Source organism: Zalophus californianus, chromosome 6, assembly GCF_009762305.2.
Source record: "Zalophus californianus isolate mZalCal1 chromosome 6, mZalCal1.pri.v2, whole genome shotgun sequence".
Lineage (NCBI taxonomy): Eukaryota > Metazoa > Chordata > Mammalia > Carnivora > Otariidae > Zalophus > Zalophus californianus.
Window position 1 is genome coordinate 44,368,964 of NC_045600.1, and position 26,680 is coordinate 44,395,643.

At 38.4% G+C, this 26,680-nt stretch overlaps 1 protein-coding gene across 1 annotated transcript; it reads right to left on the reverse strand.

Annotated features, from left to right (window-relative positions):
- CGRRF1 (cell growth regulator with ring finger domain 1) lies at nucleotides 1–26,680 on the reverse strand. Its single transcript, XM_027570808.1, has 6 exons — nucleotides 26,469–26,680; nucleotides 13,809–13,948; nucleotides 6,866–7,043; nucleotides 6,559–6,706; nucleotides 1,888–1,995; nucleotides 1–1,472 (listed from the first exon to the last, which is right to left on the reverse strand). Exons 1-6 carry the CDS (start codon nucleotides 26,570–26,572, stop codon nucleotides 1,152–1,154), a joined length of 999 nt encoding a protein of 332 aa, XP_027426609.1. The 5' UTR covers nucleotides 26,573–26,680; the 3' UTR covers nucleotides 1–1,151.

The following is a 26,680-nucleotide window of genomic DNA, read 5'->3' on the forward strand; positions in this document are numbered from 1 at the left end:
ATGGAGAATAGGTAATGGCTTTTTCAGAGCGTTATATTTGATTAGAATGAAATGATACTATGTAAAAACACTGATACAAAGATAAGGCAATATTCTTAATACAAACAGGACAAAGAAGTCTTGAAAATTTCCCTGAAGTTCAGTTTATTTGCCGTGATCTAATTTCTTGGTGAGTGGGAGGTGATTTCCCCTGAAGACACAGAAAGCTCTGATTTACCTTTTTCTTCTTTGTCATCTTGGAAAGCACGGGGGATGGGGCTTTTTGCCTATCAGGTTACTATTCTGGAGGATATGGGTTTATTTGGAATAAAAATACAGTAGAAAAAAATAGTTATCTGTTTCTCTTAACAGCTTTTCTGGCTCCAAAACCTCTCCGGTTTTAGATGGATTTGCTATGCAGGAGGAAATCTAAGGTAAGGCATTACGAGTTTCACAGTTCTTCCCTGATAGGTCACATCCTGCTAACCTAGTCATATTTGAGAATAATTTTAATTATCTAAGAAACTTTATTATCCAAGTTTTATATATCTGCTTCCTATAGATGAGTATCATTTTAACCTATGATACACTGAGAACAGACAAGAATTGTATCTTGCATTTACGATTTAAGACACTATATTAAAATTAAGACTTGTGTTTATGGGACTATAAGGAAAATTAGATGGATATTTATAAAAACTGTTATTTTAGGAAAAGATCTAGAGTTAGAAGCACTTTCCAACTCCTTTGTAAACTGGGGAACATACAATTACTTTAGGAAGAGTTCAGTTTTTTCCCAATTGCTCTCCAGATGATGTCAAAGGCAAAAACATCCAGAGATCTTGACTTTCACCTCAGATTTTAGATGGGTTGCTTTTCAGAATTTTCCTAATCAACATCATATGAAATCCTCTAGCTGATAAAAGGCCAACATTTACATTCTTCTCAAGAGTTGAATGCATTTTTATGTATTAACACAGATGGTATTCCAATATTTATCATACCAAACAGGAAGGAATTCATTTGCATCATCCATGTACCATACAAATGTGAAGTTAAAATAGAATTTTCATCGATGGTCAACACGGTAGATTCCATGTTATGATTAATTCCAAGGATACAAATTTCTACATCTTCAGTGGAAAGCATACTCTTCAGTCATAACAACACACTCAAAGAGCTCTCAGTTTGTCTTTCTCTTGCTCCTTTTGACTGCAAAGGGTAAAAGATTCCTGAACAAACTGCCTGCACATGGGGCACTGCTGGAAATACCGAACACAGCCGTCACACAAGCATGCGTGTCGACACGGCAGGAGCACCCAGTTCACAGTTCCGTTCTGGCAAACCACACAGTCCTTGCTGTTCTCCTCCGGAGGCTCCACTTCACTCTCGGACAGCCCGGCTTTTTCCAGCAGACTGTGCTCTCTGCTTTGTTCTTCTGGAGAAGAATTGCTGGAGGGAGTGGAATTATTATTTGCAGACATGAAAAGTTGCTGAAAATCAAAGAGAAAAGGTTAAGGATAATCACAAATGACAATTCTTCTTTTTTTTTTTTTAAAGATTTTATTTATTTATTTGAGAGAGAGGGAGAGGGAGAGAGGGGGAGAGGGAAGCAGATTCTGTGCTGAGTGTGGAGCCTGATGCAGGCCCAATCCCACGACCCCAAGATCATGACCTGAGCTGAAATTAAGAGTCAGACGCCCAACCAACTAAGCCACCCAGGCGCGCCAACAATTACTCTTTAAATCTGGGAGTCATAAAAGCTGCTAAAAATTTGTGAGCAAACAAACCCAATAGCAAATAATAGCTAACTTCTGCGATAACTGAAAAATATTATCTCTTTATAGATGGTCATTCTTTGAAACTCTGCAAATAAAAGGATCAGAGATAAGACAACAGGGTACTTACCTTAAGATCATGAAATTGACCTTGAGCCAGGAGTAAATATTGATACAATATTCTACAGGAAAGTTTATAAGTCTTATCAGGAATATGAATTACTGACACCATGGAAATCTAAAATAAAAATTGAATACCAGTCAGTAATTAACCTCCTTACATTATTTCACAGGTATGTGAAATAAAAGAAAAATAAAAGGTTGATAAATCAGAAAACTTACAATAATTGATTTAAATCATAGTCACTAAAGAGGAACCAGTTACAGAACATATTTTTGCCAGTTATTTTTAATTATATGCAAAGTTACAAATTTAATGCGATCCCAACAAAAATACCAATGAGTTTTTTCATAGAGTTATATGAGTTGACTCTAAAATTCTCATGTGGAAAAATAACACATAAGAATAGCTAGGAAAATACCGGAAAAAAGCTGTGGGGAGGATCAAGCCCAGTCAGATATTAAGACATAGTGCAAAGCCTCTAAAATTAAAATAGTACAGGCACATGAACAGACAGGTGGCTAGAACAGAACAAACAGTCCAGAAGCAGACCCAACTATCTATACAAATATAACAAAGGTACCATCTGAAATCACTGGGCAGTCTTTTTAATAAAAAGTATTGGGACAACTGGATAGCTATTTGGAAAAATATAAAATCAGATGCATTCCTCGAGCCATATGTAAGAATAAGCTCCAAAAGCATAAGAAACTTAATTATAAAAAATAAAACCATGCAAGCACTAGAAGAAAACATGTGAATTCCTTTTACTCTCAGCATAGGGAAAGACTTTCTAACTATGATTCAAACCCAGAGGCAGATGCATTTGACTGTATAAAAATTTAAAGCTTGTATGACAAAAAGCCCCATAGGCAAAGTCAAAAGACACGTGATGAACTGGAATAAAATATTCACAATATCCCTAATTTATGAAAAACTTTTAAATACTGAAAAAAAGTAACCAAAAATCCTATTAGAAAATGGGCCAAAGATATGAACAGACAATTCACACAAAATTATAAACATGGTCCTTAGCCATATCAAAAGATGTTCATTTCACTCACAAGATAATAAACACAAATTAAAACTTCATTGAGATATCACTTCGCACTAGTGGATTAATAGATTTCAAACATTTATCAATATAATCTATGGAGAAATAGTCACTTTCATATATTGCTGGTGGAAATGTATAAAAAAGAAAAAAAGTTACAACTCCAAGGATATAACCCCAATGGAGGGGAATTTGATAATAGGTATCAAAATGACATACCTTTACCCTGCAATCATACAACTTCACCAATATGAAAATACATATGCATAGGTTATTCAGTGCAAAATTATTTGTTACTGCAGAATACTGGAAATTACCTGAATGTCCAGCCACAGGAGACTGACTAAATAACTATGGTACCTATACATTCTACATACCATCGAATGCTACACAGTCATTGAAAAACAATGTGAGGAAGAGCTCTATGAACTGATCTGGAGTGATTTCCAGAGACATTATGAAGTGAAAAAAACAGGAAAATGCACAGTATATATAGTGTGATACCTTTTGAGTAAGAAAGAAGAGAAAATAAGAAATATATACATCTGTATCTTCTCATCATTACAATAAGATGTTGGAAGGATAAACCAGAAAACAATAAACTTGGTTATCTACAAGAATTGGGGTGTATAAGAAGGGGGAGCACCTGGCTGGGGTGGAGCATATAACTCTTGATCTCAGGGTTGTGAGTCTGACCTTCATGTTGGGTGTGGAGATTACTTAAAAGTAAAACCGTAAAAAAAAAAAAAAAAAGGCATTGTGGGAGGAGATGTGAGCAACATCTGAGTATACTTCCTCTTCATGCATTTTTTTGACTTAGGAGAACTAATCCAAGTAATTTATGGACACAGAATTTGACTATAAACTCTGGGGCAGAAAATAAGGAAAGGGCAGTGGAGCACCAAAATAATTAAATTCAGTAATGAATTATAAATCACTGGGGGAAAAATGGAATTTGTGAGGCCATATGGATAATAAATAAACAAAGAAATAAAGGGAGGTCTATTGTTTATAGTAGAATCCTGAAGACTGGCTGAAGGGCTGGAATTGGAAAATAATCATTTTGCAACCATCATGGTAAAGATAAAATCTGTTAAGAATTATCAGTGGATATTAAATCCAGGGGGGCAAATTTTCATAAAGACTGGGATTTTGCATGGTCTTAAAAGTGCCCCCCCCCAATTGCTTATTATTTGCAAGGGAGGGGAAAAAACAGAACAGAGGAGAAATGAGATGCCACCTTGCTGAGAGATCAAAATTAACATCACCAATAAGGGGAAAGAACCGCACGTGCCTCCAAAGAGGAGGAGTCCCGGGATCGAGTCCCACATCGGGCTCCCTGCTCGGCAGGGAGTCTGCTTCTCCCTCTGACCCTCCCCCCCCTCATGCTCTCTCTCTCTCATTCTCTCTCTCAAATAAATAAATAAAATCTTAAAAAAAAACAACAATCCCTGCTTCTACCTAAAATGACAAACTGACTACACTATCAAAGTGTAATTTTTACTGTTAGAACAGGAATGGTAGAGTTTAATTTTTTTTTCTTTAGATTTAGACTCTGACCCCCAGATAAAATATTGAAAAACCAAATGCTCAGTTTGCTTTTTAAAATTAAGAATAGGGAACATTAATACAAACTATGCTAACAAATATGCTTTATTTCCAATATGAGCCCAAATCTGAGTGATAAGAGATGGAGAAGCAAGATTAACAGGAAAAAAGAGAGGGAGCCTGCTGATGAGAAGAAAAGACCCAGAGAAGGAGACGTTAAAAGGAAAAGAGAAAATGCCTATTAAACCCCCCTGAGGGCCGGCCACCCCAGCTCCCCCGTGGGAATGCATCTCCCACAAGTACAGCTGGGCCATATAGTCTTTGTTCCAGTTGGATCTGGAGGCTGAGAGCAAATCTTTCCCTGTTTATGATGCCATTGACTTATACACTGGAAAGTGGTTAAAACAGTAAATTTTATGTTATACATATTTTAACACACACCTCTGTTCAGACTGAGGAAGAAAGTTAGAAAACAAAGAATACTCTGAGTTCCTTAAATAGATAGAGATCACCATCAGTGAGGGGGAAAGAAGCCAAAAGGGGAGGCTGGGAGGAAGGTGACAGATCTGACCTTTTCTGTTTTGAATGAGAGGAAGGAAGGAAGGGAGCTCAGAAGACACGGGTGACACAGTGGTGACAGAAGGGTTACCTTGCTGGGATAGGCGGGGTAAAGAACGGAGGCTGGAAATATGAAACACCAGCCTAACAGTTCTTATTTATCTTCAACTGAACAGGGTGAGGGGGAAGAGGGGAGGAGGGGGAAGAAACCAGATCTCTCATATGCGCTTCTCATGCACAAGTAACTGACCTGCTGTCAAGTTCTATGAGGCTCAGTAACATTGCTTGGTATGACTTTGGGTTGTTGTTTTTTTGTTTTGTTTTGTTTTTCACTTATTATGCTTATTGAGCACCTATAGTGTTCTAAGCACTGTGTTAGGTGCTGGAAGCATACTGTTTTTAGTATGACTTATTTGGAAAAAAACAAATTGACTTCAGTTGAATGGAACTTCAATTTGGTAAGATTAAAACCTCAAACTGTATGAGCAGGGTCTAGATTTCTCAATAAGGGTCTGCAATTTCCAAATGCATGAAAATGTACACTTGTTTCGAGGAGATATCCCTTTAAAAAAAATTTTTTTTTAAGGTACTGGCACAAAGTACAGAGGCTTACTGGTTCCATCTCTTCCTGAATGACTGGGAGTTTTCTTCAGACTCCCATTTCAGTCTTTATAAGGAGAGTATTTGCCCTAACACACAAGGTTGTTGGAAGGAATAAACAAGTTAATGTTAGCCAATGTACTGTATATATTACAAAGTATCGTAAAAATGTTACCATATCATTAATAATAAACATATCGATATCACGCACTTCAGAATAGTAAATTGGGCATGAGGGCATTCTTACCATGAGACAGTTTCACCAAAAGTTTATTTCATGTATATGCTTCTACCATACTCAGAGGTACGTCAGGGCTCAGGTCCTCTTAGATCCCTAAGATGCTTTTATCTTACTAATAGGAACAAACTACCAGACTAACAAAATAATGAGCACATAATGAGAAAAGGAGATCACTACAATTACTGAAAATACAGGGATCAAATACATAGAAGATGTAGGTGCGGCAGGGGCTATGATGGAAACAAGGCGATCTGCAAGCATGTAAAGAAAAGAGGGAATATGGTCTTAAAGTGGAGCACTTCAGATGATTACAATGCTTATTCACTCAGTGTTAAAAATGCTAAGAATAAACATGCTTCCCAAGACATTTTCTATCTAGCAAATATGACAGAATACAGAATGATAAAATTAACTTAATTCAACTATAATATACCTTTTGTTTTCTAAATAATATATTCTTGTAACTCATATGAAAAAAAGTCATACTCTGAAGGAGCTGTTACATGTATGATCATCATACAGGTGTACTTCCCAGGTATTCCTTCTTCAAGAAAAATGTGTCTGGGCCAAATGTAGATCCTCAGAAATTAAAAATAAAACTGTTCCTATTCACCAAATAATTATGACCCATCATCCAAATCACTTAAAGGAATGCTTCCAGAATTTTAAAGTTACTTACAATATCATAAATGTCTCGGTCATCCTCATCAGCTAGGGTCAACAGTGCTACCAATGGATAGCGAGATCTGGGCACTGTACCAAAGTCTTCAATTTTAGTATCTCTTGGTAACTGGCAATATATTTCTTCTTTGCTGTCCTTTTTAATACTTTGTGAAAATGTAAAGGTAAATTGCCACTATAACCCAAAATACAGTAATACACCAAAGGTGATCAATAATAACTGAGCAAATACTTTATTTTATCCATAAAAAAGTCTAAAGTCTAAAATTTTCATTGGTTAATGGATATATCAGATAAAAGGATACAAATACTGTTCTTGATAGAGGTATTCACTATACAGAGCATCTTCCAGGGCTTGGGGAGTGCTTATTCGGAAGCAATAGAAGTGCTTCTGCAGAGCTTCATATAATTTTTGAACACTGCACCCCCAGTAGCATGTCAGGAGGCTATCTTCAAGGCAATCTGTTGTCAAAGTTATGCCAGCTGTAGAAAACAAAGAAGAAAAGAAGACAAAGAGAAGAAAATTACCTAATGTAATTTCTCATGCAATTATACACACTGAATAACAAAAGCTTCCTTTTGGAGGCTGGCCCGGCTGATGGCAGTTAAAGGAACTCATTAAAGGGCACGTGCCTGTAAATGAAGGAACTGGTCCCTAAACAAGTGATAGAAAAACCTCAACATCTACACAATTTTGAAGCACTATCAGTAAACTCTTATTTATACATTTACACTTGGAAATTATCAAGTTAGTTTTTTGTGTGTGATTTAGAGACTCCTCCCGCATAGAGTTTAAAAACTGAAATATAGTTCACTATCGATAACCTACTGCTCTAATAGCATATATAATCTTAACTACAAGAAATAGTAGAGCTGTCTCCAAAAGTGGATATACACAACCTTGTAACTGTAAGAAACAGAGCAGGACTGTCTCTGAAAGTGGATACACATAACTAATGGGGTCCAAAGATGATCACTGGAGTAGAAAAAAATATGAAAAAGAAATCAAGCCTAACTAATATTAATATACACATTGACAACATTAATATATACTCTTGTCACACAGTTAATGTCCCACATAATATGCAAAACATCCCAAGGAAAGAGCAGGGATTCCAAAACATGAAGGGCTTAATAGCAATGCCCTCATTCATTTATTTGCTTTCAGCATAATAAAACATATTATAATTTGAGTAAACCTGATTAAGTGGAAAAATAAATTATAAGTGGACATACAAATTATATTGTTTTATCTATTTATTAAACACTCACATTGGACATACTACTAGCATCCATACGGTTTTTCCCCTTGCTCATAGCAGTTGTAGCAATATTAAGTTCAAGGGCAGCAATATCTAGGGTCTTATACTGCTGGCAGTGGAAACTGTAGCCTCTGGTGCTCAGTGGTAGTGGTGGACTTGCAAGACCAAAAGTACATGGTCTGGGGCATTGTTCCTGGCTGAACAGCCTTGGTCTCTGATTCTGGGTCTCCAAACCTATTGGCAATTCTGTAAGTTACCCAGTACCCTTTGACTGGAGTCATTTCTGTTACTTGCTAATAGGAATTCTGATGGATACATTATGTAGTTTTAAAAAGGTGATCAATGGGGTGGCTGGGTGGCTCAATCAGTTGGGCATCTGACTCTTGATTTCAGCTCAGGTCATGCTCTCAGGGTTGTGGGATGGAGCCCTGAATCAGGCTCTGCACTCAGCGGGGAGTCTGCTTGAGATTCCCTCTCTCCCTCTCCCTCTGCCACTGCCCACCGCACTCACTCTCTCTCTCTGTAAAATAAATAAATAAATCTTTTAAAAAATATATAAATCATCCCTTTACAAGAATAAAATGAAAAGGTGATCAAGAGCATGTGTTGGAAGGATATACACAAACACAAGCAGATGCTCTACAGGATACCAAAAATTCAGTTTCTTACTTTTCTTCCCCATAATTAGTAGTATGTGCATAGAGTTTCAGATTTGGAGTATGCATAGTAGCAGCAACATAGGATAATTTCCAATCATAGTTCAGCAAAACTTTTAATCGGCAGGAACATTGCATAGGTAATTGGAACAGAATTTGATTTCAAAGTTTTATATGATTCCAATCATCAGGTATTACTCAAGAATGGGAAATTTAATTAGCTATTATTTTTCAGTTAGCTATTAAATAGCCAAAGAAAACCACTCCATCAATACAAATTTAAATATATATTTATATATATTTAATATACAATTGTTATATTAATTTATACATATATTAAAACATATATCAATATGTCATGTTCATATATACTATTTATATTATATTACATAACAATGTTTATATATTTAAAGTTAATATATAGGGCGCCTGGGTGGCTCAGTTGGTTAAGCGACTGCCTTCGGCTCAGGTCATGATCCTGGAGTCCCGGGATCGAGTCCCACATCGGGCTCCCTGCTCAGCAGGGAGTCTGCTTCTCCCTCTGACCCTTCCCCCTCTCATGTGCTCTCTCTCTCTCTCTCTCTCTCTCGAATAAATAAATAAAAAAAAAAAAAAAAAAAAAAAAAAAAAAAAAATAAAGTTAATATATATATTAAAAATCATATGTCCTTTTTTCTATGAACCATACAACATGAGGTAAGGAAAAAAGCTGACATAGATACAAAAGGGAGAAATAGAAAAGGCACATAAAAGAAAGTAGAAAAAGAAAAAAAGGAACCCAGAAAATGATTTCTTAATATTCTTGGCAGAAATGTGTAAATGTGAAAAGATGTTATGTATGGAGCTCTAGTTATATCAAAATGCTGGAATCTACCCAAATGTCCAACAATAGGAGATTAAATGAATGAAATGTGGAGTGTTCTATAATGAAGTATTATGGAGCTCTTAAAAAAGAACTGAGGCATGGCAAAATATCAGCATATACTACTTGGGAATGATCTTCAGAATATATACAAATGAAAAAGGCAAGATGGAGGCAAGTATACAGCATACTCCTGTTTATCTCACAGGAGAGGATATCCATATCTACGTGTTTGTTTACACTAAAAAATAACCATGGAAGGATAAGCCCTAAAACATGTAAAACTACCCAGTTTATTTGCTTTGTAAAAAGCATCAGAGTTCCAGAGATTCAGAGCTGCATAAAAGGTCTGTTTACAGACTGCATATACGTGACTGAAGTGGGGAGCGTGTCAAAGACTACTGATAACTGGATATTAATCAGACTTCAACAGAGTATGTCTCTGAAATTAATATTATAAGTTAATGAGAAGGGAGAATACAATCAATAAATTCTACTCTCCATTATCTCTCCTACACTTGTCCATGACATAGACTGAGAAGACAATGTGTTGATTTACACTAACTGATGACAGTTCAAATCCCCCAGGCAAAACTGTTCTCCCTTTTGTTTTTCCTACTTCTTCTGCAGACAGTTCTCATTCTTACATTTTCTCAGTCTTCTACAATTCAATGCAAACACAATACCATCTCAGATCGAGAGCAATAGCAGACTTGGAACACAGCCTTAAACTAGAAAAGCCAGAATCGAAGTTAACTGAAGCAGCATGGGGGTGATTTCCCTCAACCTGCCCTTATGTGCCTTGCTGTAACAGCCAAATGAAGCCCCCCATAAGAGACAGCCTTGCAAAAAATTGCAAAAAATTAGGATTACAGTCAATGAGTTGAGCCATTAAAAAAAGGAGAAACAATGGGGCTGAAAAGCCACAAACTTTCTTGAGGAGAGTCCCTGAGAAAGATGAACTAATGTACAAGGTGATCATGCATGAGGATAATAAATCTAGAATACTGGGAGATGAAAATTTTACATTGTAGAGAATAGAGGTTCACAAATTCCTCCGAAAATGCTATGTGTGTCATTTTGTCTAACGCTTTTACCTTTGTTAGGTCTCACCAGGGTGAATAAGCCAAAATATAAGGAAGCTGTTACAAAGGGACAGGAGAATTTCTGAACCAGTTGAATTAAACTCAACTAGCACATCCTGAGTACCTCCTTCCAATTCATTAGAGCCTTTTACACTGGGGACATGGAAACATCATAAATCCAAATCCTGTATCACCACATAACAACAAAAGAAATCCCAACAAGCCACCCATAGTAAAGAGGACTAAATGACTAAGATTAAAACTGATTCTCTTGCTCATTTTCGAGTAAATCAGGTCTTTAGATATTTCCCTTCCCTCCCTACATGCCAGGCACCTTGGGTACAGTGGTGAAAAAAGACCTGGATTTTTATTTTTTTTTTTAAGATTTTATTTATTTATTTGAGAGAGAGAGAATGAGAGAAAGAACATGAGAGGGGTTAGGGTCAGAGGGAGAAGCAGACTCCCTGCCAAGCAGGGAGTCTGATGCGGGACTTGATCCAGGGACTCCAGGATCATGACCTGAGCCAAAGGCAGTCGCTTAACCAACTGAGCCACCCAGGCGCCCAAGACCTGGATTTTTAAACTATCTACACATCAAAGGAAATAACCTTTTAAAATGTCACAATTAGTGCTTAGAATATTATTTAAAATGCCTGGTTAGACATCTTTAACGATATCCACTGTTCCACAGTTTAAACAAATGAATTTTATTCTGCCAAATATAATTCCCATCAAAATCCTTCTCCTTATTTACCCAAAGAAGATAACGAATGATAGGCACTGGTATTTATTTTATTTTTTTAAAGATTTTTATTTATTTGAGAGAGAGAGAGAGAAAGAGAGAGAGGAAGTATGGGGGGAAGGGCAGAGGAAGAGGGAAAAGCAGACTCCCCACTGAGCAGGGAGCCCAACTTGGGGCTTGATCCCAGGACCCTGAGATCATGACCTGAGCTGAAGGTAGATGCCTAACCGACTGAGCCACCCAGGCGCCCCAGCACTCGTATTTTAAAAATTAAAATACTTCAATAAGCATGCTATAAATCCACACGTTTAAAAATCTTTTTGTGTACTTTGGTAATGGTACTGTTGCTTGGCAGCTAAGAGGTCTTCTACTTACTGGATATCTTTTCATTTGCTTCGAACATTTATAGGGATGCAAGGGGGACAATTTTTGATACTATTTCTGCCTGAAAGGAAGACTGGTGGATTTCCTCACACTTTCTAGCTCACAAGTATCCTGTGTTTGCTCACAATTTTTCAGTTTTTCAGCATTTCCCGGCTTGTGGAACTATGTAGCAGGAAGGACACCTTTGTACTGGCAGCTCTTTGTATTGGCAGTCCTACTCAAGACCCCAATGTGGCAGAAGGTCCAAGACCTGACCACAGAGGTCAGAGGTCACTAAGCTACCACTGTTCTGTACATTTTAATTAGGCATGTTTTCTAAACAGGTTAATTTTCTCTGTCATGTCTTGAAATTTGGTCTTCCCAAGTGAAAAATGTCAGAATGAACCCCTTATCTACCATTAGAGGGTAAAAAAAAGAGGTCCTTGGTTCTCTTCAAGTCATAGGGTGATAGTATAGCATTTACAGCTAAGGAAGAATAAGAAACTTTGTACTTCTTCATTATGAATTAGTATTTACTTAAGGTTGATAATCCCTATTGACTAAGTACATTGATTTTTTTTTAAAGATTTTATTTATTTATTTATTTATTTATTTATTTATTTATTTATAGAGCGCATGTCAGCAGGAGGAGGGGCAGAGGGAAAGAGAGAAAGAACCTCTAGCAGACTCCATGCTGAGCACAGAACCTGACTCAAGGGCTCGATCTCACAACCCTGAGATCATGACCTGAGCTGAAATCAAGAGTCGGACATTTAACCAACTGGGCCACCCAGGTGCCCCAGTACACTGATTTTTGACATGTGATTCTGGAAGTTAGAGACAGGAAGATGACTATACAAGAAGGGTCACAGAAGCCTAGGGAGCATGGTATCAAGAAGGAAGGATTGGTCAACTCTGTTAAACTCTGCAGAGATAGTGTTAACTCAGGCCTACAAAGTGTGCACTGCTGGGGGTCAGGGTGGGGGCAGAAGTGATGATCAGTGACCTGGGGGAAAACCATTTCAGTAGAGGGAGATGGGCAAAAATCAGACTGCACTGATCTGAGGAGTGAAAGTAGAGCTGGCTCAGGGAAGAAGGCAATGCAACCTGCTTTTGAGAAGCCTGGCTGTGAAGGGAAGAGAAAGAGGGCAGTAGTTACAATAAGATAAAAAGTTGAGAAAGTTTGGGATTGTTTTTAAGATCCCAGAAATCTGAGCACGTGTAAAAGGTGATAGGGTCTCAGCCCAGAAATCCCTGTAGAGTCATGGAGCTGTACCTAGAACTGCCCACTCCAAAATCCAGAAGTTCAAAACTGAAGTCATTACCTTTCTTCCAAAACCTGCTGCTCCTCCTGTATTCTTTATCCTGGTAAAAGGATCTGTCTATGGAGAGCCCCTGCAAAGAACCTTCCCCCGCTCTTCTCTCTTACCTGTCCCACTCTGTGTTTTATCCACAACAAACCACTATTGTTTCTCTACTGCATTATTCTGTTTCTATATTAGTGCTTTGTTCATACTTCTCCCTCCACCTAGACTATCTCCCAACCCCATGAGATAAACACCTACTTACCTTTCAAGATTCTACTCAAAAATAAATAAATAAATAAATAAATAAATAAATAAATAAGATAGACCCAGCACATTCTTCAATGAAGCTTTTCCTGAATATGCCTCCCCACCTCAGCAAACTTAAACCATTTCTTTCTTTCTCTCTCTTTCTTTCTTCCCTTCCTTCTTTCATCCCTCCCTCTCTTTCTTTCACTCCAGTGGTTCCTAGATAGTCTTGCAGACAATTTATTTTTCCAAGTAAGTGCAGAAACAAACAACTATTATCTATTATTACCATCTCCCAATATAACATCTTATACCAAAATAACTTATACCCAAAATACCATAATTTCAGATTAAAAACACTTGTTCTTGAGAAGGTTGGCAACCTTCCAGTAACTGTTTATGCTATACGATCCATACATTTCTCACTGCACTTAAGACTCATGAAAATGGCAGTGTCCTAACAAACTTCTCTTATTAACAGTTAAGATACTTTATTCTTCTCACATGAACGCCTCTGTTTGTTAGTTGATAAATTCCTGAGGAGCAAGTTTGGTGAATTATTAGTCTTTATATCTGTAATACAAAGTACTACATAGTACAGCTCCCAGAATAAAATAGGTGCTCAATAAATACTTGGTAATTCTAATGAAGAGAAAGCATATAGAAAGAAAAATGCTAAGAAAGGGGCACAGAAAGAAAAAGATCTTTGGAAAATAGCCACCAACTTGTAATTGAAGCTGAAGATGGATTAGTGATCTCTAAACCAAAAGGATTCTTGACTTGTCTCATTTGCTTTTTGAAAACTCTTGTGTTGAACTGGGTCTCTTCTGAATTTCTCAAAATTACTGGAACATCCCAACCAAACCTGAAGAAAAAGAAAAATAAAATAATACATAATTCTAGCAAATGTTGAAACTTTGTTTATGTGAAGTATGTTGTGCTTCATTAGTTATTCCTTTTAACATAAGCACCACAACAAGAGATCAATTTATTCAGTTTAGATTATATTACGGAATTAATCTAGAGTTGAGAGATTAGAGGCCCCATATAATTGCAATATATTGTTCAGCTGGCTGAACTGACATACTCCTGAAAATAAAGAGTTCTATTGTTAATATTATTGCTGATAACAAAGTACTGTGGTCATTACAGAAATTGTACTTAATATAACAGCAAAAATATGAGAATTATTCAATTTTTTAATTGATATAAAAAACAAATTCATATTTAATATGTAGACTATTTGACATTATTTATGGAACAAGAGAACTTTTTTTAATTAATTTTATTTTATTATGTTAGTCACCATACATTACATCATTAATTTTTGATGTAGTGTTCCATGATACACCCAGTGCTGGAACAGGATAACTTTTAAACACCAAATACAGCACTTCATTTATATAACATATTTTCTACTTTTATATTTCATGTAAAACTGTGAAAATGCACACTGAACAGATTAGAAGGAAAATGAAAGGGACCAAACTCAATTCCTTATCAAATTAGAAAGCAGCTAAGTTCACTCAATTTAAAAAAAGTAACTTAAAATGAATACACATTAGTTAAACCAGGGGACTTTAGGTTAAGATGGCATTCATACTCTGATGCACTCTCTTCTCTCCAGACACTTAGTAGTGATGGATAAAAAATAAACAGAGAAATCAAAAAAGACCCCACTGAAATGAGCAAACTGTGGTGTGTTGAAACAAAGGAATAGTAGTATTCAGCAATGAAAAGGAATAAATTATTGCTACAGCCACATAGATAAATCTCAAAAACAACATGCTGAGCAAAAGAAGTCTTAAACAAAGGAGTACACACTATATGATTCTGTAATATAAAATTAGAAAGCAGGCAAAACTAATCCATAGTAGAAATAAAAAAACAAGGCAATGGTTGCTTCTGTGGGGTGGAGGGGTATGGACTGACCAGGAAAAAGCATGAGAAAACTTTCTCTGGTGATGGTAATATTGTAAATCTTGAGAAGAGGTTTGAGTATAGATGATGTGTTTGATAACACTGAAGGCTTGTATATTTCATTGTGTGTAAATATTACTTCAAAAGAAAAAAAAGGAACTATAAACAAAAACAAATATTGAGGGACACCTAGGTGGCTCAGTCGGTTAAGCATCCGACTCTTGGTTTCGGCTCAAGTCATGATCTCAGGGTTGTGAGATCGAGCTCCGCATCAGGCTCTCTCTCTTTCCCTCTCCCTCTGCCCTGCCCCCCTTTTCCTCTCCCTCCCCCCCAAAAAACAAAACAAAAAAACCCAAATGTTGAGCCCCAGTTAATAATATGTAATACTTTAGTGTCTATGGGAAGAGTAACGACTTACTTTGAAGTGATCAAGAAATAAGATGGACAAGGGGCACCTGGATCACTTACTTTGAAGTGATCAAGAAATAAGATGGACAAGGAGCACCTGGGTGGCTCAGCTGGTTAAGCGACTGCCTTCAGCTCAGGTCATGATCCTGGAGTCCCGGGATCGAGTCCCGCATCAGGCTCCCTGCTCAGCAGTGAGTCTGCTTCTCCCTTGGATCCCCCCACCCCGCCCATGCTCTCTCTCTCTATCTCATTCTCTCTCTCAAATAAATAAATAAAATCTTAAAAAAAAAGTAAGATGGACAAATATGTAATAAAGACTCTATAGCAAAATACTGATTGTAGAACCTAAGTGATGGGCATATATATGTTCATTGTATAATTTTTTCAAGTTTTCTGTATGTTTGAAAATTTTAATAATAAAACATTGTAAAAAAAAGAGACATAGCAGGTTCAAAGACAAATCTTTATGGTTCTGAAAAGGGAAAGAAATATAAAGTAATGAGTAAGGCTGATGCCATGGTTTGATGGGTCCTGAGTCTGTCAGCAGGCATTGGCAAGTAAGCCTTCCCATAGTAAAAGGACCTTATAGGTTGTCCACTTAAAACAAGAGCCAGAGCGAGGTTCATAATTTGAATCTAGGAACTGGGTTAAGCCAATATCAATATGGAACAGAACTGTCATTGTAAGACCTGGTCCTTGACCAGGGAGCATCTAGGAATTGGGTTGGAGACAATTGTAAAATGGTTAAACAGCAAGGGTGATGACAAAGGGTAGGGAAGAAAACTTCTACTAAAATTTAGGTTGCAAACCAAAATTTCAAAACACATGAATGAAGCTAATGCCAAGAGAAGGCCAATAAAAGTAACACATGGAATAAAGTTACACTCTAGATGAATTTAATTTTATGGAACAGTTAGATAAGGCTGTTCTGGTCCTGCTTAAGAAAGCCAAAAAGCAAGCCTCTAACAGATCAAATTGTTTCCAAGTAAGTTAACTGTATCCCAAAACAAAGCTCAAGAATATATATATATGAATACAAAAACATCCAGCACCCTAAAGTAAAATTCAGTGTTTAGCATCCAATAAAAAATTAACAGCCATGCAAAGAAGAAAATATGACTCATTATGAGGAGAGAAACTAATCAAAAGAAATAGACCCTAGAAATGACATGGATCCTAGAACTAGTAGACAAGAACATCGAAATAATTGTTATAACTATACTCCATATTTTCAAAAAGGTAAGTAAAGATTGAGCATACTATATGGAGACATGGAAGATATTTAAAAAGACCCAAATCCATTTCTGAAGATGAAAAAATACAATATTTGAGATGAAAAATACACTGGATGAGATTAATAGCTGACTTAACATTACAGAACAAAAGATTAGTATATTTGAAGACTTATCAACAGAAAGGATCCAATATGAAACAGAGAGGGAAAAATACCTCAAAACATCAGTGAGCTGAAGGACAACTTCATGCAGTTTGCAGAGAAGGGGCAGAGAAGTACAAGAAAACTACAGATGCCTATCACTCAGGAGCATAGATGCAAAACTTAATAAAATGTTAACAGATGAAATCCAACAATATATTAAAAGGCTAATACATCATGACCTAGTGATGGCTTAGCATAACATTAAAAATTTAATGTAATTCACCATATTAACAGACTGGAAAAGAAAAACCATATGATCATCTCAATACATGCAGAAAAACCACTTGCTAAAATCCAATGCCTAGTCCTGATAAAAACTGGCAGCCAACTAGGAAGGTAAAGGAACTTAACCTGGTAAAGGACGGCAATAAATATGTAGAGCTAACATCATACTTTAGGAAAAACTGCTTTCCTCCTAAAATCAGGAACAAGACACTTAATAACTATGTGTCCTTAAGCAATTGCTCAACCTCTGTGTAACAGGTTTCCAGATGGGAACAGGGCTTGGCACTATATAAGTGCTAGCAATGATAATGCTGATCATGGAGTAGACACAGGGGGTGGCAGAAGAGCTAGAGAGAAAGAACAAATCCAGTAATTTCTCCTTTTTGAACCTCAGAATCAGTTACCCCACAGCCTCTGTGTCCGCTGCCCAACATTGCCCCAGTGCCTTTTAGCGGTTGTCAGGAATGTGAAATGGTAGGACACAAGATATAATCTTCTCACGAGAGCCATAAGATAACACCTTTTCTTCTTTCCTTCATCCCGTGGAGTGAAAAAAACAAAGGGAGAAAACACCATTCTGTGCTATACATACTCATTCTATTTCCTGGCCCCTTCATCATTTGAATTCTCCCTACCGTCCCCTACCCCTTTTTCTTTCTTTACCCCCACCGCCTGGCTCCTTACACCCACACTACCAGCAGTAAACACTGGAATCAGAGCTCATTGTGTTCAGTTCTACTGTAGGTTCGAGCATTATATTTCAGACACTTTATCATGTTGTACCTAAAAATTTCAATTAAAGAATCTTTAAAGATATAGGAGCCAGAAACCCAAACAGCAGGGCTTTGAAGAAATACCTGGAAGCAGCCTGTTGTGAGCACAGAATTCCTTTACAATATGCTTTATTTATTGTGTGTCAACTATACTTCAACAAATAAATTTTCAAGAAAAAAATATGCTTTATTTATTCCACGATATATCTGGTTTTAATATAAAATGTATTATTTCTCCAAATCTTTATATAAAATCAGTGTTGTAGGAAGATATGCCATATCTGGTCTGTGCCTTTGAATACACCTCAGAATGGAACAAATAATTTGAGATGTAAAGTTTTGCTTCTTTTTAAACATGCTTATCCAAGGCTGCTTGGCCCAGCATCATCTCAAGAGCTGCCAAAGCACACCTATTATTAAAATAAATTCATCTCCCTAGATTTTTTTATTTCTCTGCCTCATGCTTACTCTTGGGTCTGTATTTTCTAATAGCCTCAGGTCCTTGATTTGAGTCAAATACATCTTTTAAAATTGGTATGATGGATCATGCTAAACCCTTGGCCTTTTTATGCTACATAACCTTTTTACCATGAAGGATAACATACAGAAAAGTACACAAGACATAGTTCAATGAATTAGAAAGTAACTGGTATTCGGGTTAAGAACCCAAACAATATTCTCAGAGTCTCTTGTGTCACCATCCCTCTCCACGATCTTGACTTCAATTACTGTAATTTAGTGTATTGTTTTGGAATTATTTATAAGTGGAAGGATGCTGTGTATACATTTATTTCCTGTTTTACAGCTTTATGCTTGCAGATTCATCCATGCAGCTATACTTAGCACATTTTTGTGGCTGTACAGTATTCTATTGTACAATAAATGTGGTGTAACTTGCTTACACGTTCTACTCTTAACGGACACTTAAGTTGTCCTCACATTTTGGCCATAATGAATAATGCCTATACAAACATTTTCACATAAGGCACTTGGTGCACATGCGTGTACCTGCATTTTTGTTAGGTCCACACACGCTGAGAATGGTATTTCTCGGCCATAAGGTCTGTGCTTCTTCAACTTCAGTGGGTAATGCTAACGAATGTTCTACGGGGTAGTATCAATTTACACTCCCATGTTCCGCTTGCGCCAAATCCTTGCCAAAACCTTATTAGACACCTGGTAGGTATGTGGTGGCACTGTGTTATGGTTTTAATTTCTATTTCTCAGATGACTGATTATCCTTATTTATAGGAATTCTTTGCATGTCCTGAATACGAGCCCTTTGTTGGATATATCTTCACCCGTCCTACGTCTTGCCTTTCACATTCATAATGGTATCTTTTGATGAACAGAGTTCTTAATTTTAACACAGTTATTAACCTTTTCTCTTAAGGTTAATGCTCTTGCTCTTTGGCTTTTCATTACTGGCTTATCTGAATTATGTCCTGACAGTGCCACATTTCTGAATTATGATCTCGGACATTTTTGCATTCCTGTCCTCTTAAAAGACTTAGCCAGGCATGACTAGAGCAGCCAATGCTGAATCAAGGCGTCCATATCTGACTTCACCAGCCCTGTTACCCCGATATCCTTATGCTTTAGGGGAAGCAAGGGTTGGGGGAGGGAGGGTATTCACTGTGTAATAGAGTGATGTCGCAGTCTGAACACACCTCTTGTCCTAAGCATTATGTTTAATGTAGTCTGAAATCATGTAAGCCGGTTTTGGGGCAGCTGACACACGGATGACTCACGCTGAACTTTCAGCCTAGTATAATCCTAAACCTTTTCACATACCTGACCCAGCATGAACTTGCTCATTTTTGCACAAAAATCCACAACTGCCACAGTTTTAACCTGTTTGATGTGGACCAATATTTCTATCTTTAACATATTACTCAAAAGCCTATATGCAGAGATGACCTGGCATAAGGTTAAAAATTGGAGACTGGTCAAACAGTAATCCGTAATTGGTGCTGACAAACGGTTCTGTAAAATCCTGGTAAACAGACCCAGTGACGTGCCTCTGGCCACCATCCTAACATCTGGTCTTTTCCACATTTTTAATCAAAAACTAGAATAAAGACATTGATGCCCTGTGTATCAGACCATGGCTGATATGACATTACAAGGAATAATAAAATAAAATAGTAAAAGAGAAAACTGACAAATTTTCTTTTCAAATTTCATCCTATATCTTTTTACAATCAAAGTCATGTTGGCAACTGTTAGTAATAGAATACCAACTAAATAAATGTTTCTAAACTAAGTTTCTAAAACTTTCTTTTATATAAACTTAGTTCCCTTTTTTTCATAAAGAGAATTTCCTATTCTCTTTCCTTTATTGATACAATTTTATACTTATTCCTCCTGGATTTTTCTGTAATTCTGGTTTTTCCCATTTCTAAATTGTTTGTTGTACTTGTTCATAATGTTTAAACTTCTAGCACAGCAATAATCTGTGGACCTCCAATTCTGACATTTTTCTTATTGCCTATATAATGTCTTACTCTGCACATACTTCTGAAGCTTCTAATCAGAGGCTGAATTGGTAGACTGGACCTCCTTTCCTTGTGTCTAGAGTCTCATGGAGCTCCTCATAAATAAAGCCTACTTTGAAGCTAAAATTTCAGGCTCAGCAGTACAAGTTTCATTACCCCTTCAGCCTTGAGTTCTCAAGCCAATCAGAAAGCAGACAGGCAGTTGTTAATTTGGGGGGGGGGTCTTCTCTCCAGGGCGATCTCCCAAAGGTGGTCTCACCCAGCTAGCTGGATACTGACACTGGATCAGGATATAAACACCATCCGTGGGGAAAGCCTCTGTAGGGGAGGATAGTCTCTGAGGGAACTGCTGTGCTAATGCTATGACTTTGGGAAAATGACTCAGTCTCTAAAATTCTGTGCCTTTACTTATAAAATGAAGGGTTAAAATAAGTGGCCTTAAGGCCCTACGAAGGTGTGAGATGTCATTTCTAACAGTTTTGTGTTTTCTTCTAGATTGTTCTAAAAAATTCTTGCCAATGCAAGCGTCAAGTATTGTGTGCTCTAAGCAAACACAAACTAAAGTCATCTTCTCTTCCTAAGGAGGAATCTGTACCTCATCACCAGCGTCATCACACACACAACCTACTGCATTCAACAAGTGAGATGAGAAATAGTCAAGGTCAGTGTATCAGGCAGGGTCAGCAGGAGACAGAAGCCACATCTGTTATTTAAACATAAAGAATTTAATACTAACATAAAGAATTGTTAATCAAGTACCAAAGACTGAAAATGCAAGAAGGGGACACTGCGGTATCCTAGCACGAAGCAGTTACTCACTCCTAGGGTGGGGAAACAAAGAGAAGAGTGGGGATTAATTACAATTTATAAGCTTGGATAAGGGATCTCCCAGAACTGGCATGCAGACTTTCATGGTAGGAGAGCTGGCCAGCTAGTGCTGATATCTCAGAAGGAGTATGATAAGGCTAGTTCTAGGTCTGAGGAAAAGTTGTCCGCCAAAATAAACTGCTGCTACTCAGGCCAACTGCCAGGGCAAAGGCCAGTGCTGCAGGAATGCAGACCAGGAAAACGAAGCAAACTGTTAAGAGGAAGTCCCTTCTTCCTCCTCCAGCCTTCCAGTCTCTTTCTAGCATCCTCTACTGGCAGATTCTAATAGGGAGCAAAGGACAAGAGAAAAATGGTTTGCAAAGTCCCATCCCCAGTATTACCAAGCAGAGCACAGAAGACCATGTTTGCTTCTGAGACACAACAGCCTTTGAGAAAGATCTGGAGGATGATTGATCGTATGTCCTTGTGGCAGCACTGAAGGGTACAGGGTCCTTCGTCTAGGGGACCTCACTTCCCCTTTAATCAGACGCTCCAGGTCTATGGATTGGCTTATATCTGTAAACTGGGTGAAAGATGCTAACTCTCCATTGTGATGACTCAAGTCAGGTTTCTGGCTCCAGACGTGGAGTTTTTCCTTCTATGTAGTTTATGTAGCATTTAGTAGGCTGCCCACCTATTTTATTCCTAGAGACACTATAATGCATTAGCCACTGCCAAAAATCCTTGTGAGCCAAAACATTCTCTGCTTTATCCTCCACTGCCCATTACGGAGCATATGTCCACCTCGACTCCTGTGGGGTGCCACTGGACCTCAAGTCAGAAGCTCCCACCATCATAAACAGCCTACAGAGAACAGAGATTTTCAAGGATACAAGTCTCCTCCCAGCAATTTATTTCTCAGTGCCTTCATGAAAAGTGTGTCTTCTGCATAGTCTTAAAGGATGCAGTAGCAGGGTGGGTGTGCAGGTTGCACATAATAAATCCAGTCCAATATTCCTATCTTTCTAAGCCTTCAGAGTCCTTCCTCATTATGCCAGGAAAGTTCTAGCACCTCAACCTTATTACATATAGGCCACCACTGAGTCCAAGTTTCAGTCAACCAAATCTGAGTTAATACCTTAGATTCAAAATTTCTTGAGAACACACCCAGATCAATAAATTTTATCTGGGGCACCTGGGTGGCTCAGTTGGTTAAGCATCAGACTCGATCTCAGCTCTGGTCTTGATCTCAGGGTCATGAGTTCAAGCCCTGCCTTGGGCTCCACACTGAAGGTGGAGCCTACTAAAAAATAAATAAATAAAAGAAAGAAAAGAAATAAATACATTTTATCTGATTTAGTGTTACATCCTATCCTTCCTGGCCTAACCTATTTACAACCCATTCTCACAGATACTGCTCCTTCCCAATGATACAAATTAGCAAACGTTTGCAAATCTTTTAGAGGCTAGGCTCTTTCCAGCCAGGTTGGATTTTGTCTCTGTCCTTTGGAGCATGAAGAGATCCGGGCCTCATAACAAAAGGTTATAGAGACAGGTCTTGAGTATAGACATCCTCTGCAAAGCAATTACTCTAGGAAAGGTTATTACAGGACCTTCAAGCCAAGAAGGGACAGTTTTTTGGACATGGAAAGCTAAGCAGGCTGCTTCCATGAACAAAGGAAAGTCAGAATGACCAGGGTTTCAAGACTCTCAGTTTTATCCAAGTCAACTTAGATGTTCCCATTCCAAGTCTCAGGGCTCTGGTTCTTTCCACTCAGTGCCCTAAATGAGACATTGACAAGGTGGTGTAATTCTATTACCAGCACAATTAAAACTGTGTTCAATGTTTAGTTCTGTGGCTACATGAAAGAAAGTGCTTTAGAACCCAGACCCTCTCTAATTCTCTAAGAGTTAACGTGGGTGTTTTAAGATCTTAGCTTATCATTTTCTTTTTGGGCTCCAGTGATCTCAGAAGCAACCATCCCACCCATCCCTCAGTCCTTATAGTCAAAAAGTGTTTTAGCCACTAGGTCCCCCAAACACTTCAGAAATCTTTTTATCACAATCAATCAGAGGTAGTAATCTGATGAATTGTGATGCCAATACATGCCATGGATTACTAGAACCTTATATCCTGTTGGCAAGGAGCTGAAGATGTGACCAAGGTAATCCCTGAAGCCCATCTTTGAGAGTTTCTCCCCTGGGATCCCAATTGTAGTAACAATTTCTTTATTAATACCTTTTATAAGTCCAATCAGGAGACAAAAAACACACCAGTTATTTTAGGAGGGCATTTAATATGAGTAATTGTTAACCATATGCTGAAGAACTGAAAAAGCTAAAAGGGAACAGTGAGTATCGAAGTAGCACCAGTAGGAAGCAGCTATCACTCCAAAACAGGAATAAAGAGAATTACTACAGTTGAGAAATTTGGAGGAAGGACTACCATGGAGCTGGGACTCAGATCTTGATATCTTTGAAGGGGTACGATAGGCTGGTTCTAAGAGAGTGGAAAACTACAAACTGGAAAAACTGGGGCCAACTATTAATGCCAGAGTGAGGCACTATCACTGTGGTGAGACAGAAAAGAAAAAGAAGCACACAGGAAGCAGCAAGCCCTTTTGTCCTCTACCCTTCCACTCTCCCTCCCCTGCTGGCAAAGCCTGCTAGGCAGCCAACTAGCAAAGAAGAAATGTGGTTTAGAGGTTCTGCCCCAGATTCACAAAACAGAATCTAAAGGGGTGCTACGAAGCTGAGGGACAATAGCTTAACAAACTGTAGTCAAGAGGAAGCAGGGAGCAGCGCCGGGTCAGGGTACCTGATTATCTGAAACTGTTAAAGGATGTGTGGCATTTTGGTCTCCTTTCTGCACAGTGCCTGGCAAATAGCAACGGCTTAATAAATGTGAGCTATTAGAGCTCACGAAACCACTGAGAGTTAAAGAGAAATACCATACTTCAGTGGCATGATTCTTTGCTATTGCTATTGGGATTCCAATATTCAGATGTTCTTGTTCTTTCTCCACTCCCACACAGTGCAAGCAGACAAGGAGAACAGTAGAAAGAAGCAGTGGGAAAGAAAATTAAAGCAGTACTGAGATAATGGTGAAGACACAAAACAATAGGGATTATATTTTGGGAGGTTAAAAAAAATGACACAGGTGAAAAGCATAGTGGATTCATGGGTTTACCTTCTGTCTGGGTACTATTAGAAAGTTGCTTTTATGAGATCTAGATGGTTTTCTTTTTTTCTACTCAATGTATCTGTTGCCTTGGCTTAGGTTAGCAAATAAACACTAGTAAAAAGTTTATCTATATGGACAAAGCTTACCCAGCTAAAGGGAATGGTTGGGATAGGTTCAAAATAACTGGTTAGGCCCAAATCAGAATGAAAGTGATTGGCACTTACATGGTCTTGGGTCCTCAGCAATGCTTAGCCCAGACTTCCAAAAATTCTACAGGTATCTGGCCTTCCACCCCTCTAAAGTCATACCCAAATGCAGGGGTTATGCGATCATTAAGTTTTCAGAACAAGTCTTAAACTTGGCAGAGCCAGAATTTGAATCTAGGTTTGTCTGACTCCAAAGTGTCTCTTAACCACTACAAACATGAGGTTCCTGACTACCCTTACCCACAGATGCTGCCCATCATTGTCCATGGTCCTCACTCATTTTCCTCTTCCCAATATTATAGACAGATATCTAAGATATCTAATTAGCTGGCCTACAGAAAATTAAAATTTAAGGATATAATGCAATGATCAACGAGTTAACTATTTTCCTGAATGGAGGAAAATTACATTTCTTTAAGAGAGTAACATTAACATTACAGTCATTAAGAAATCTTGTGTTCGGGTACCTGGGTGGCTCAGTTGGTTAAGCGTCTGCCTTCCGCTCAGGTCATGATCCTGGAGTCCCGGGATCGAGTCCCACATCAGGCTCCTGCTCAGCGGGGAGTCTGCTTCTCCTTCTGACCCTCCCCCCTCTCATGCTCTCTCTCTCCCTCTCTCTCTGTCTCAAATAAATAAAAATCTTTTTAAAAAATTTTAAAAAAAGAAATCCTGTGTTAAGACTGCTTTACTCACTTAGGCAACCAAGTTGCAAATTCCAGTTACAAACTTTCTTGAAATGAACAATAAATAACAATAAAATTTGAGGTGTCAATAACAAATTGCATAAGACTAGTCTTAATCTTCTCCCACCCACAAACAAGGAATTTTGTGCTCTACAGCAGGCAAGGTGAGGGGCAGTATGGAAATATTAAGACTGGGCTTAGTTTTTAAAGATGGCATATCGTTTGAGAAATTAACAAGGGCTTGTTTCCTTTCTGTAAAGTAATCCTATATATGTGATCAAAGGGTATTTTAAGATTTGTTTTACACAGGCTGATCCATTCACTAACACGCTTCCTCTGTCCCTCTGCTCATGTTGTATCCCTGAAATGCCTTCTATTCTCTATCATACACACTTAACTTCATTTGTTTCTCAAAATACCGATTCTTCAAAATCCAGCTCATGTCTCTCTCCGCAATTGATGAATCAGTAAGATGGTTTCAACTAGCCGTATTTATAAGGCTTCTCTAAACATGATACAATGGCTTCTCCTCAAGAGAGAAATTTTAGAATCTCTGAGCTAGAAAAATTGCTCAGGGATTATCTAACAGTCTATTCTCCTTGTCTCCAGTGGGTAAACTGCCCCTACCCGTTAACGTAACTTATCTCAAAGGTCTTTTCCAGCTCTAAAATTATGACTTCATAGTTCTATCGACTAAATATTACTTCAAAAGACGTAGAATATATCTAGAAACCATTAAATTCCCAAACGGTAACGGAGTTCAGTTAGAAGTTACGCTGAAAGATCTGAGGTCAAGTGCTCAGTTCTGGTCAGAACAACAATCAACTGTGTTTACTGTCCACGTCTGTGCACTGTACCGCCGGTGACTGATTCACTCTGGGCACACAGTAGGCCCCAATCCGGGACAGAAGCCTGCTGGTCAAGCACTCTATCCCAACACCGAGACGAGGCCCTCACTGACCGCTTTATCTCTTAGAAACAAACCTCAATCCGGCACCACCCCCAGATACCCGCTGCGACGGGGACGGCACAGTGATACAGAGCAGTGATGCAGGTGCACAACGCACCTTGTTTTGCTCCCGGAGCCAGTCGGAGTTCGCGACACCAGCTCCCCGACAGCCCCAGGAGCGCCAGCCTCGCAGCACCCCCGGCTCCGATGCCCCCCTACTCCGGTGCTCTCCGCGACCCCACTGCCCCAGCGGTCCGCCCCTACGTCCCTTGTTTCTAACCATGGGGCACTTACCATCCCAATACCAGGCCGGTGGTCACGATGAAGCAGGTAAAGACCACCGCGATGTAGAAAAGCGGCGAATACTCATACAGCGTTACCAGAAACACCGCAGCCATCAGGATGTCCTAAACTGAGCCGAGCTTCAGCCGCCCAGCCCAGCCCAGCCCACTCCGCCGGTGTCAAAGCCACTACGGTGCCTCAGAGCTGACAAACTTCATAGCTAC

Bases quoted from the DNA above. Each gene is read 5' to 3' on its own strand.
- CGRRF1 (XM_027570808.1), bottom strand. From the start codon at position 26,572: ATGGCTGCGGTGTTTCTGGTAACGCTGTATGAGTATTCGCCGCTTTTC. The intron at 6,707-6,865 runs GTATCCTTTTAT...ATTTTCACAAAG, and splicing joins CTCTATCAAGAACAGTATTT to TATTAAAAAGGACAGCAAAG. The intron at 1,996-6,558 runs GTAAGTAACTTT...TTTTTATTTTAG, and splicing joins ACCGAGACATTTATGATATT to ATTTCCATGGTGTCAGTAAT.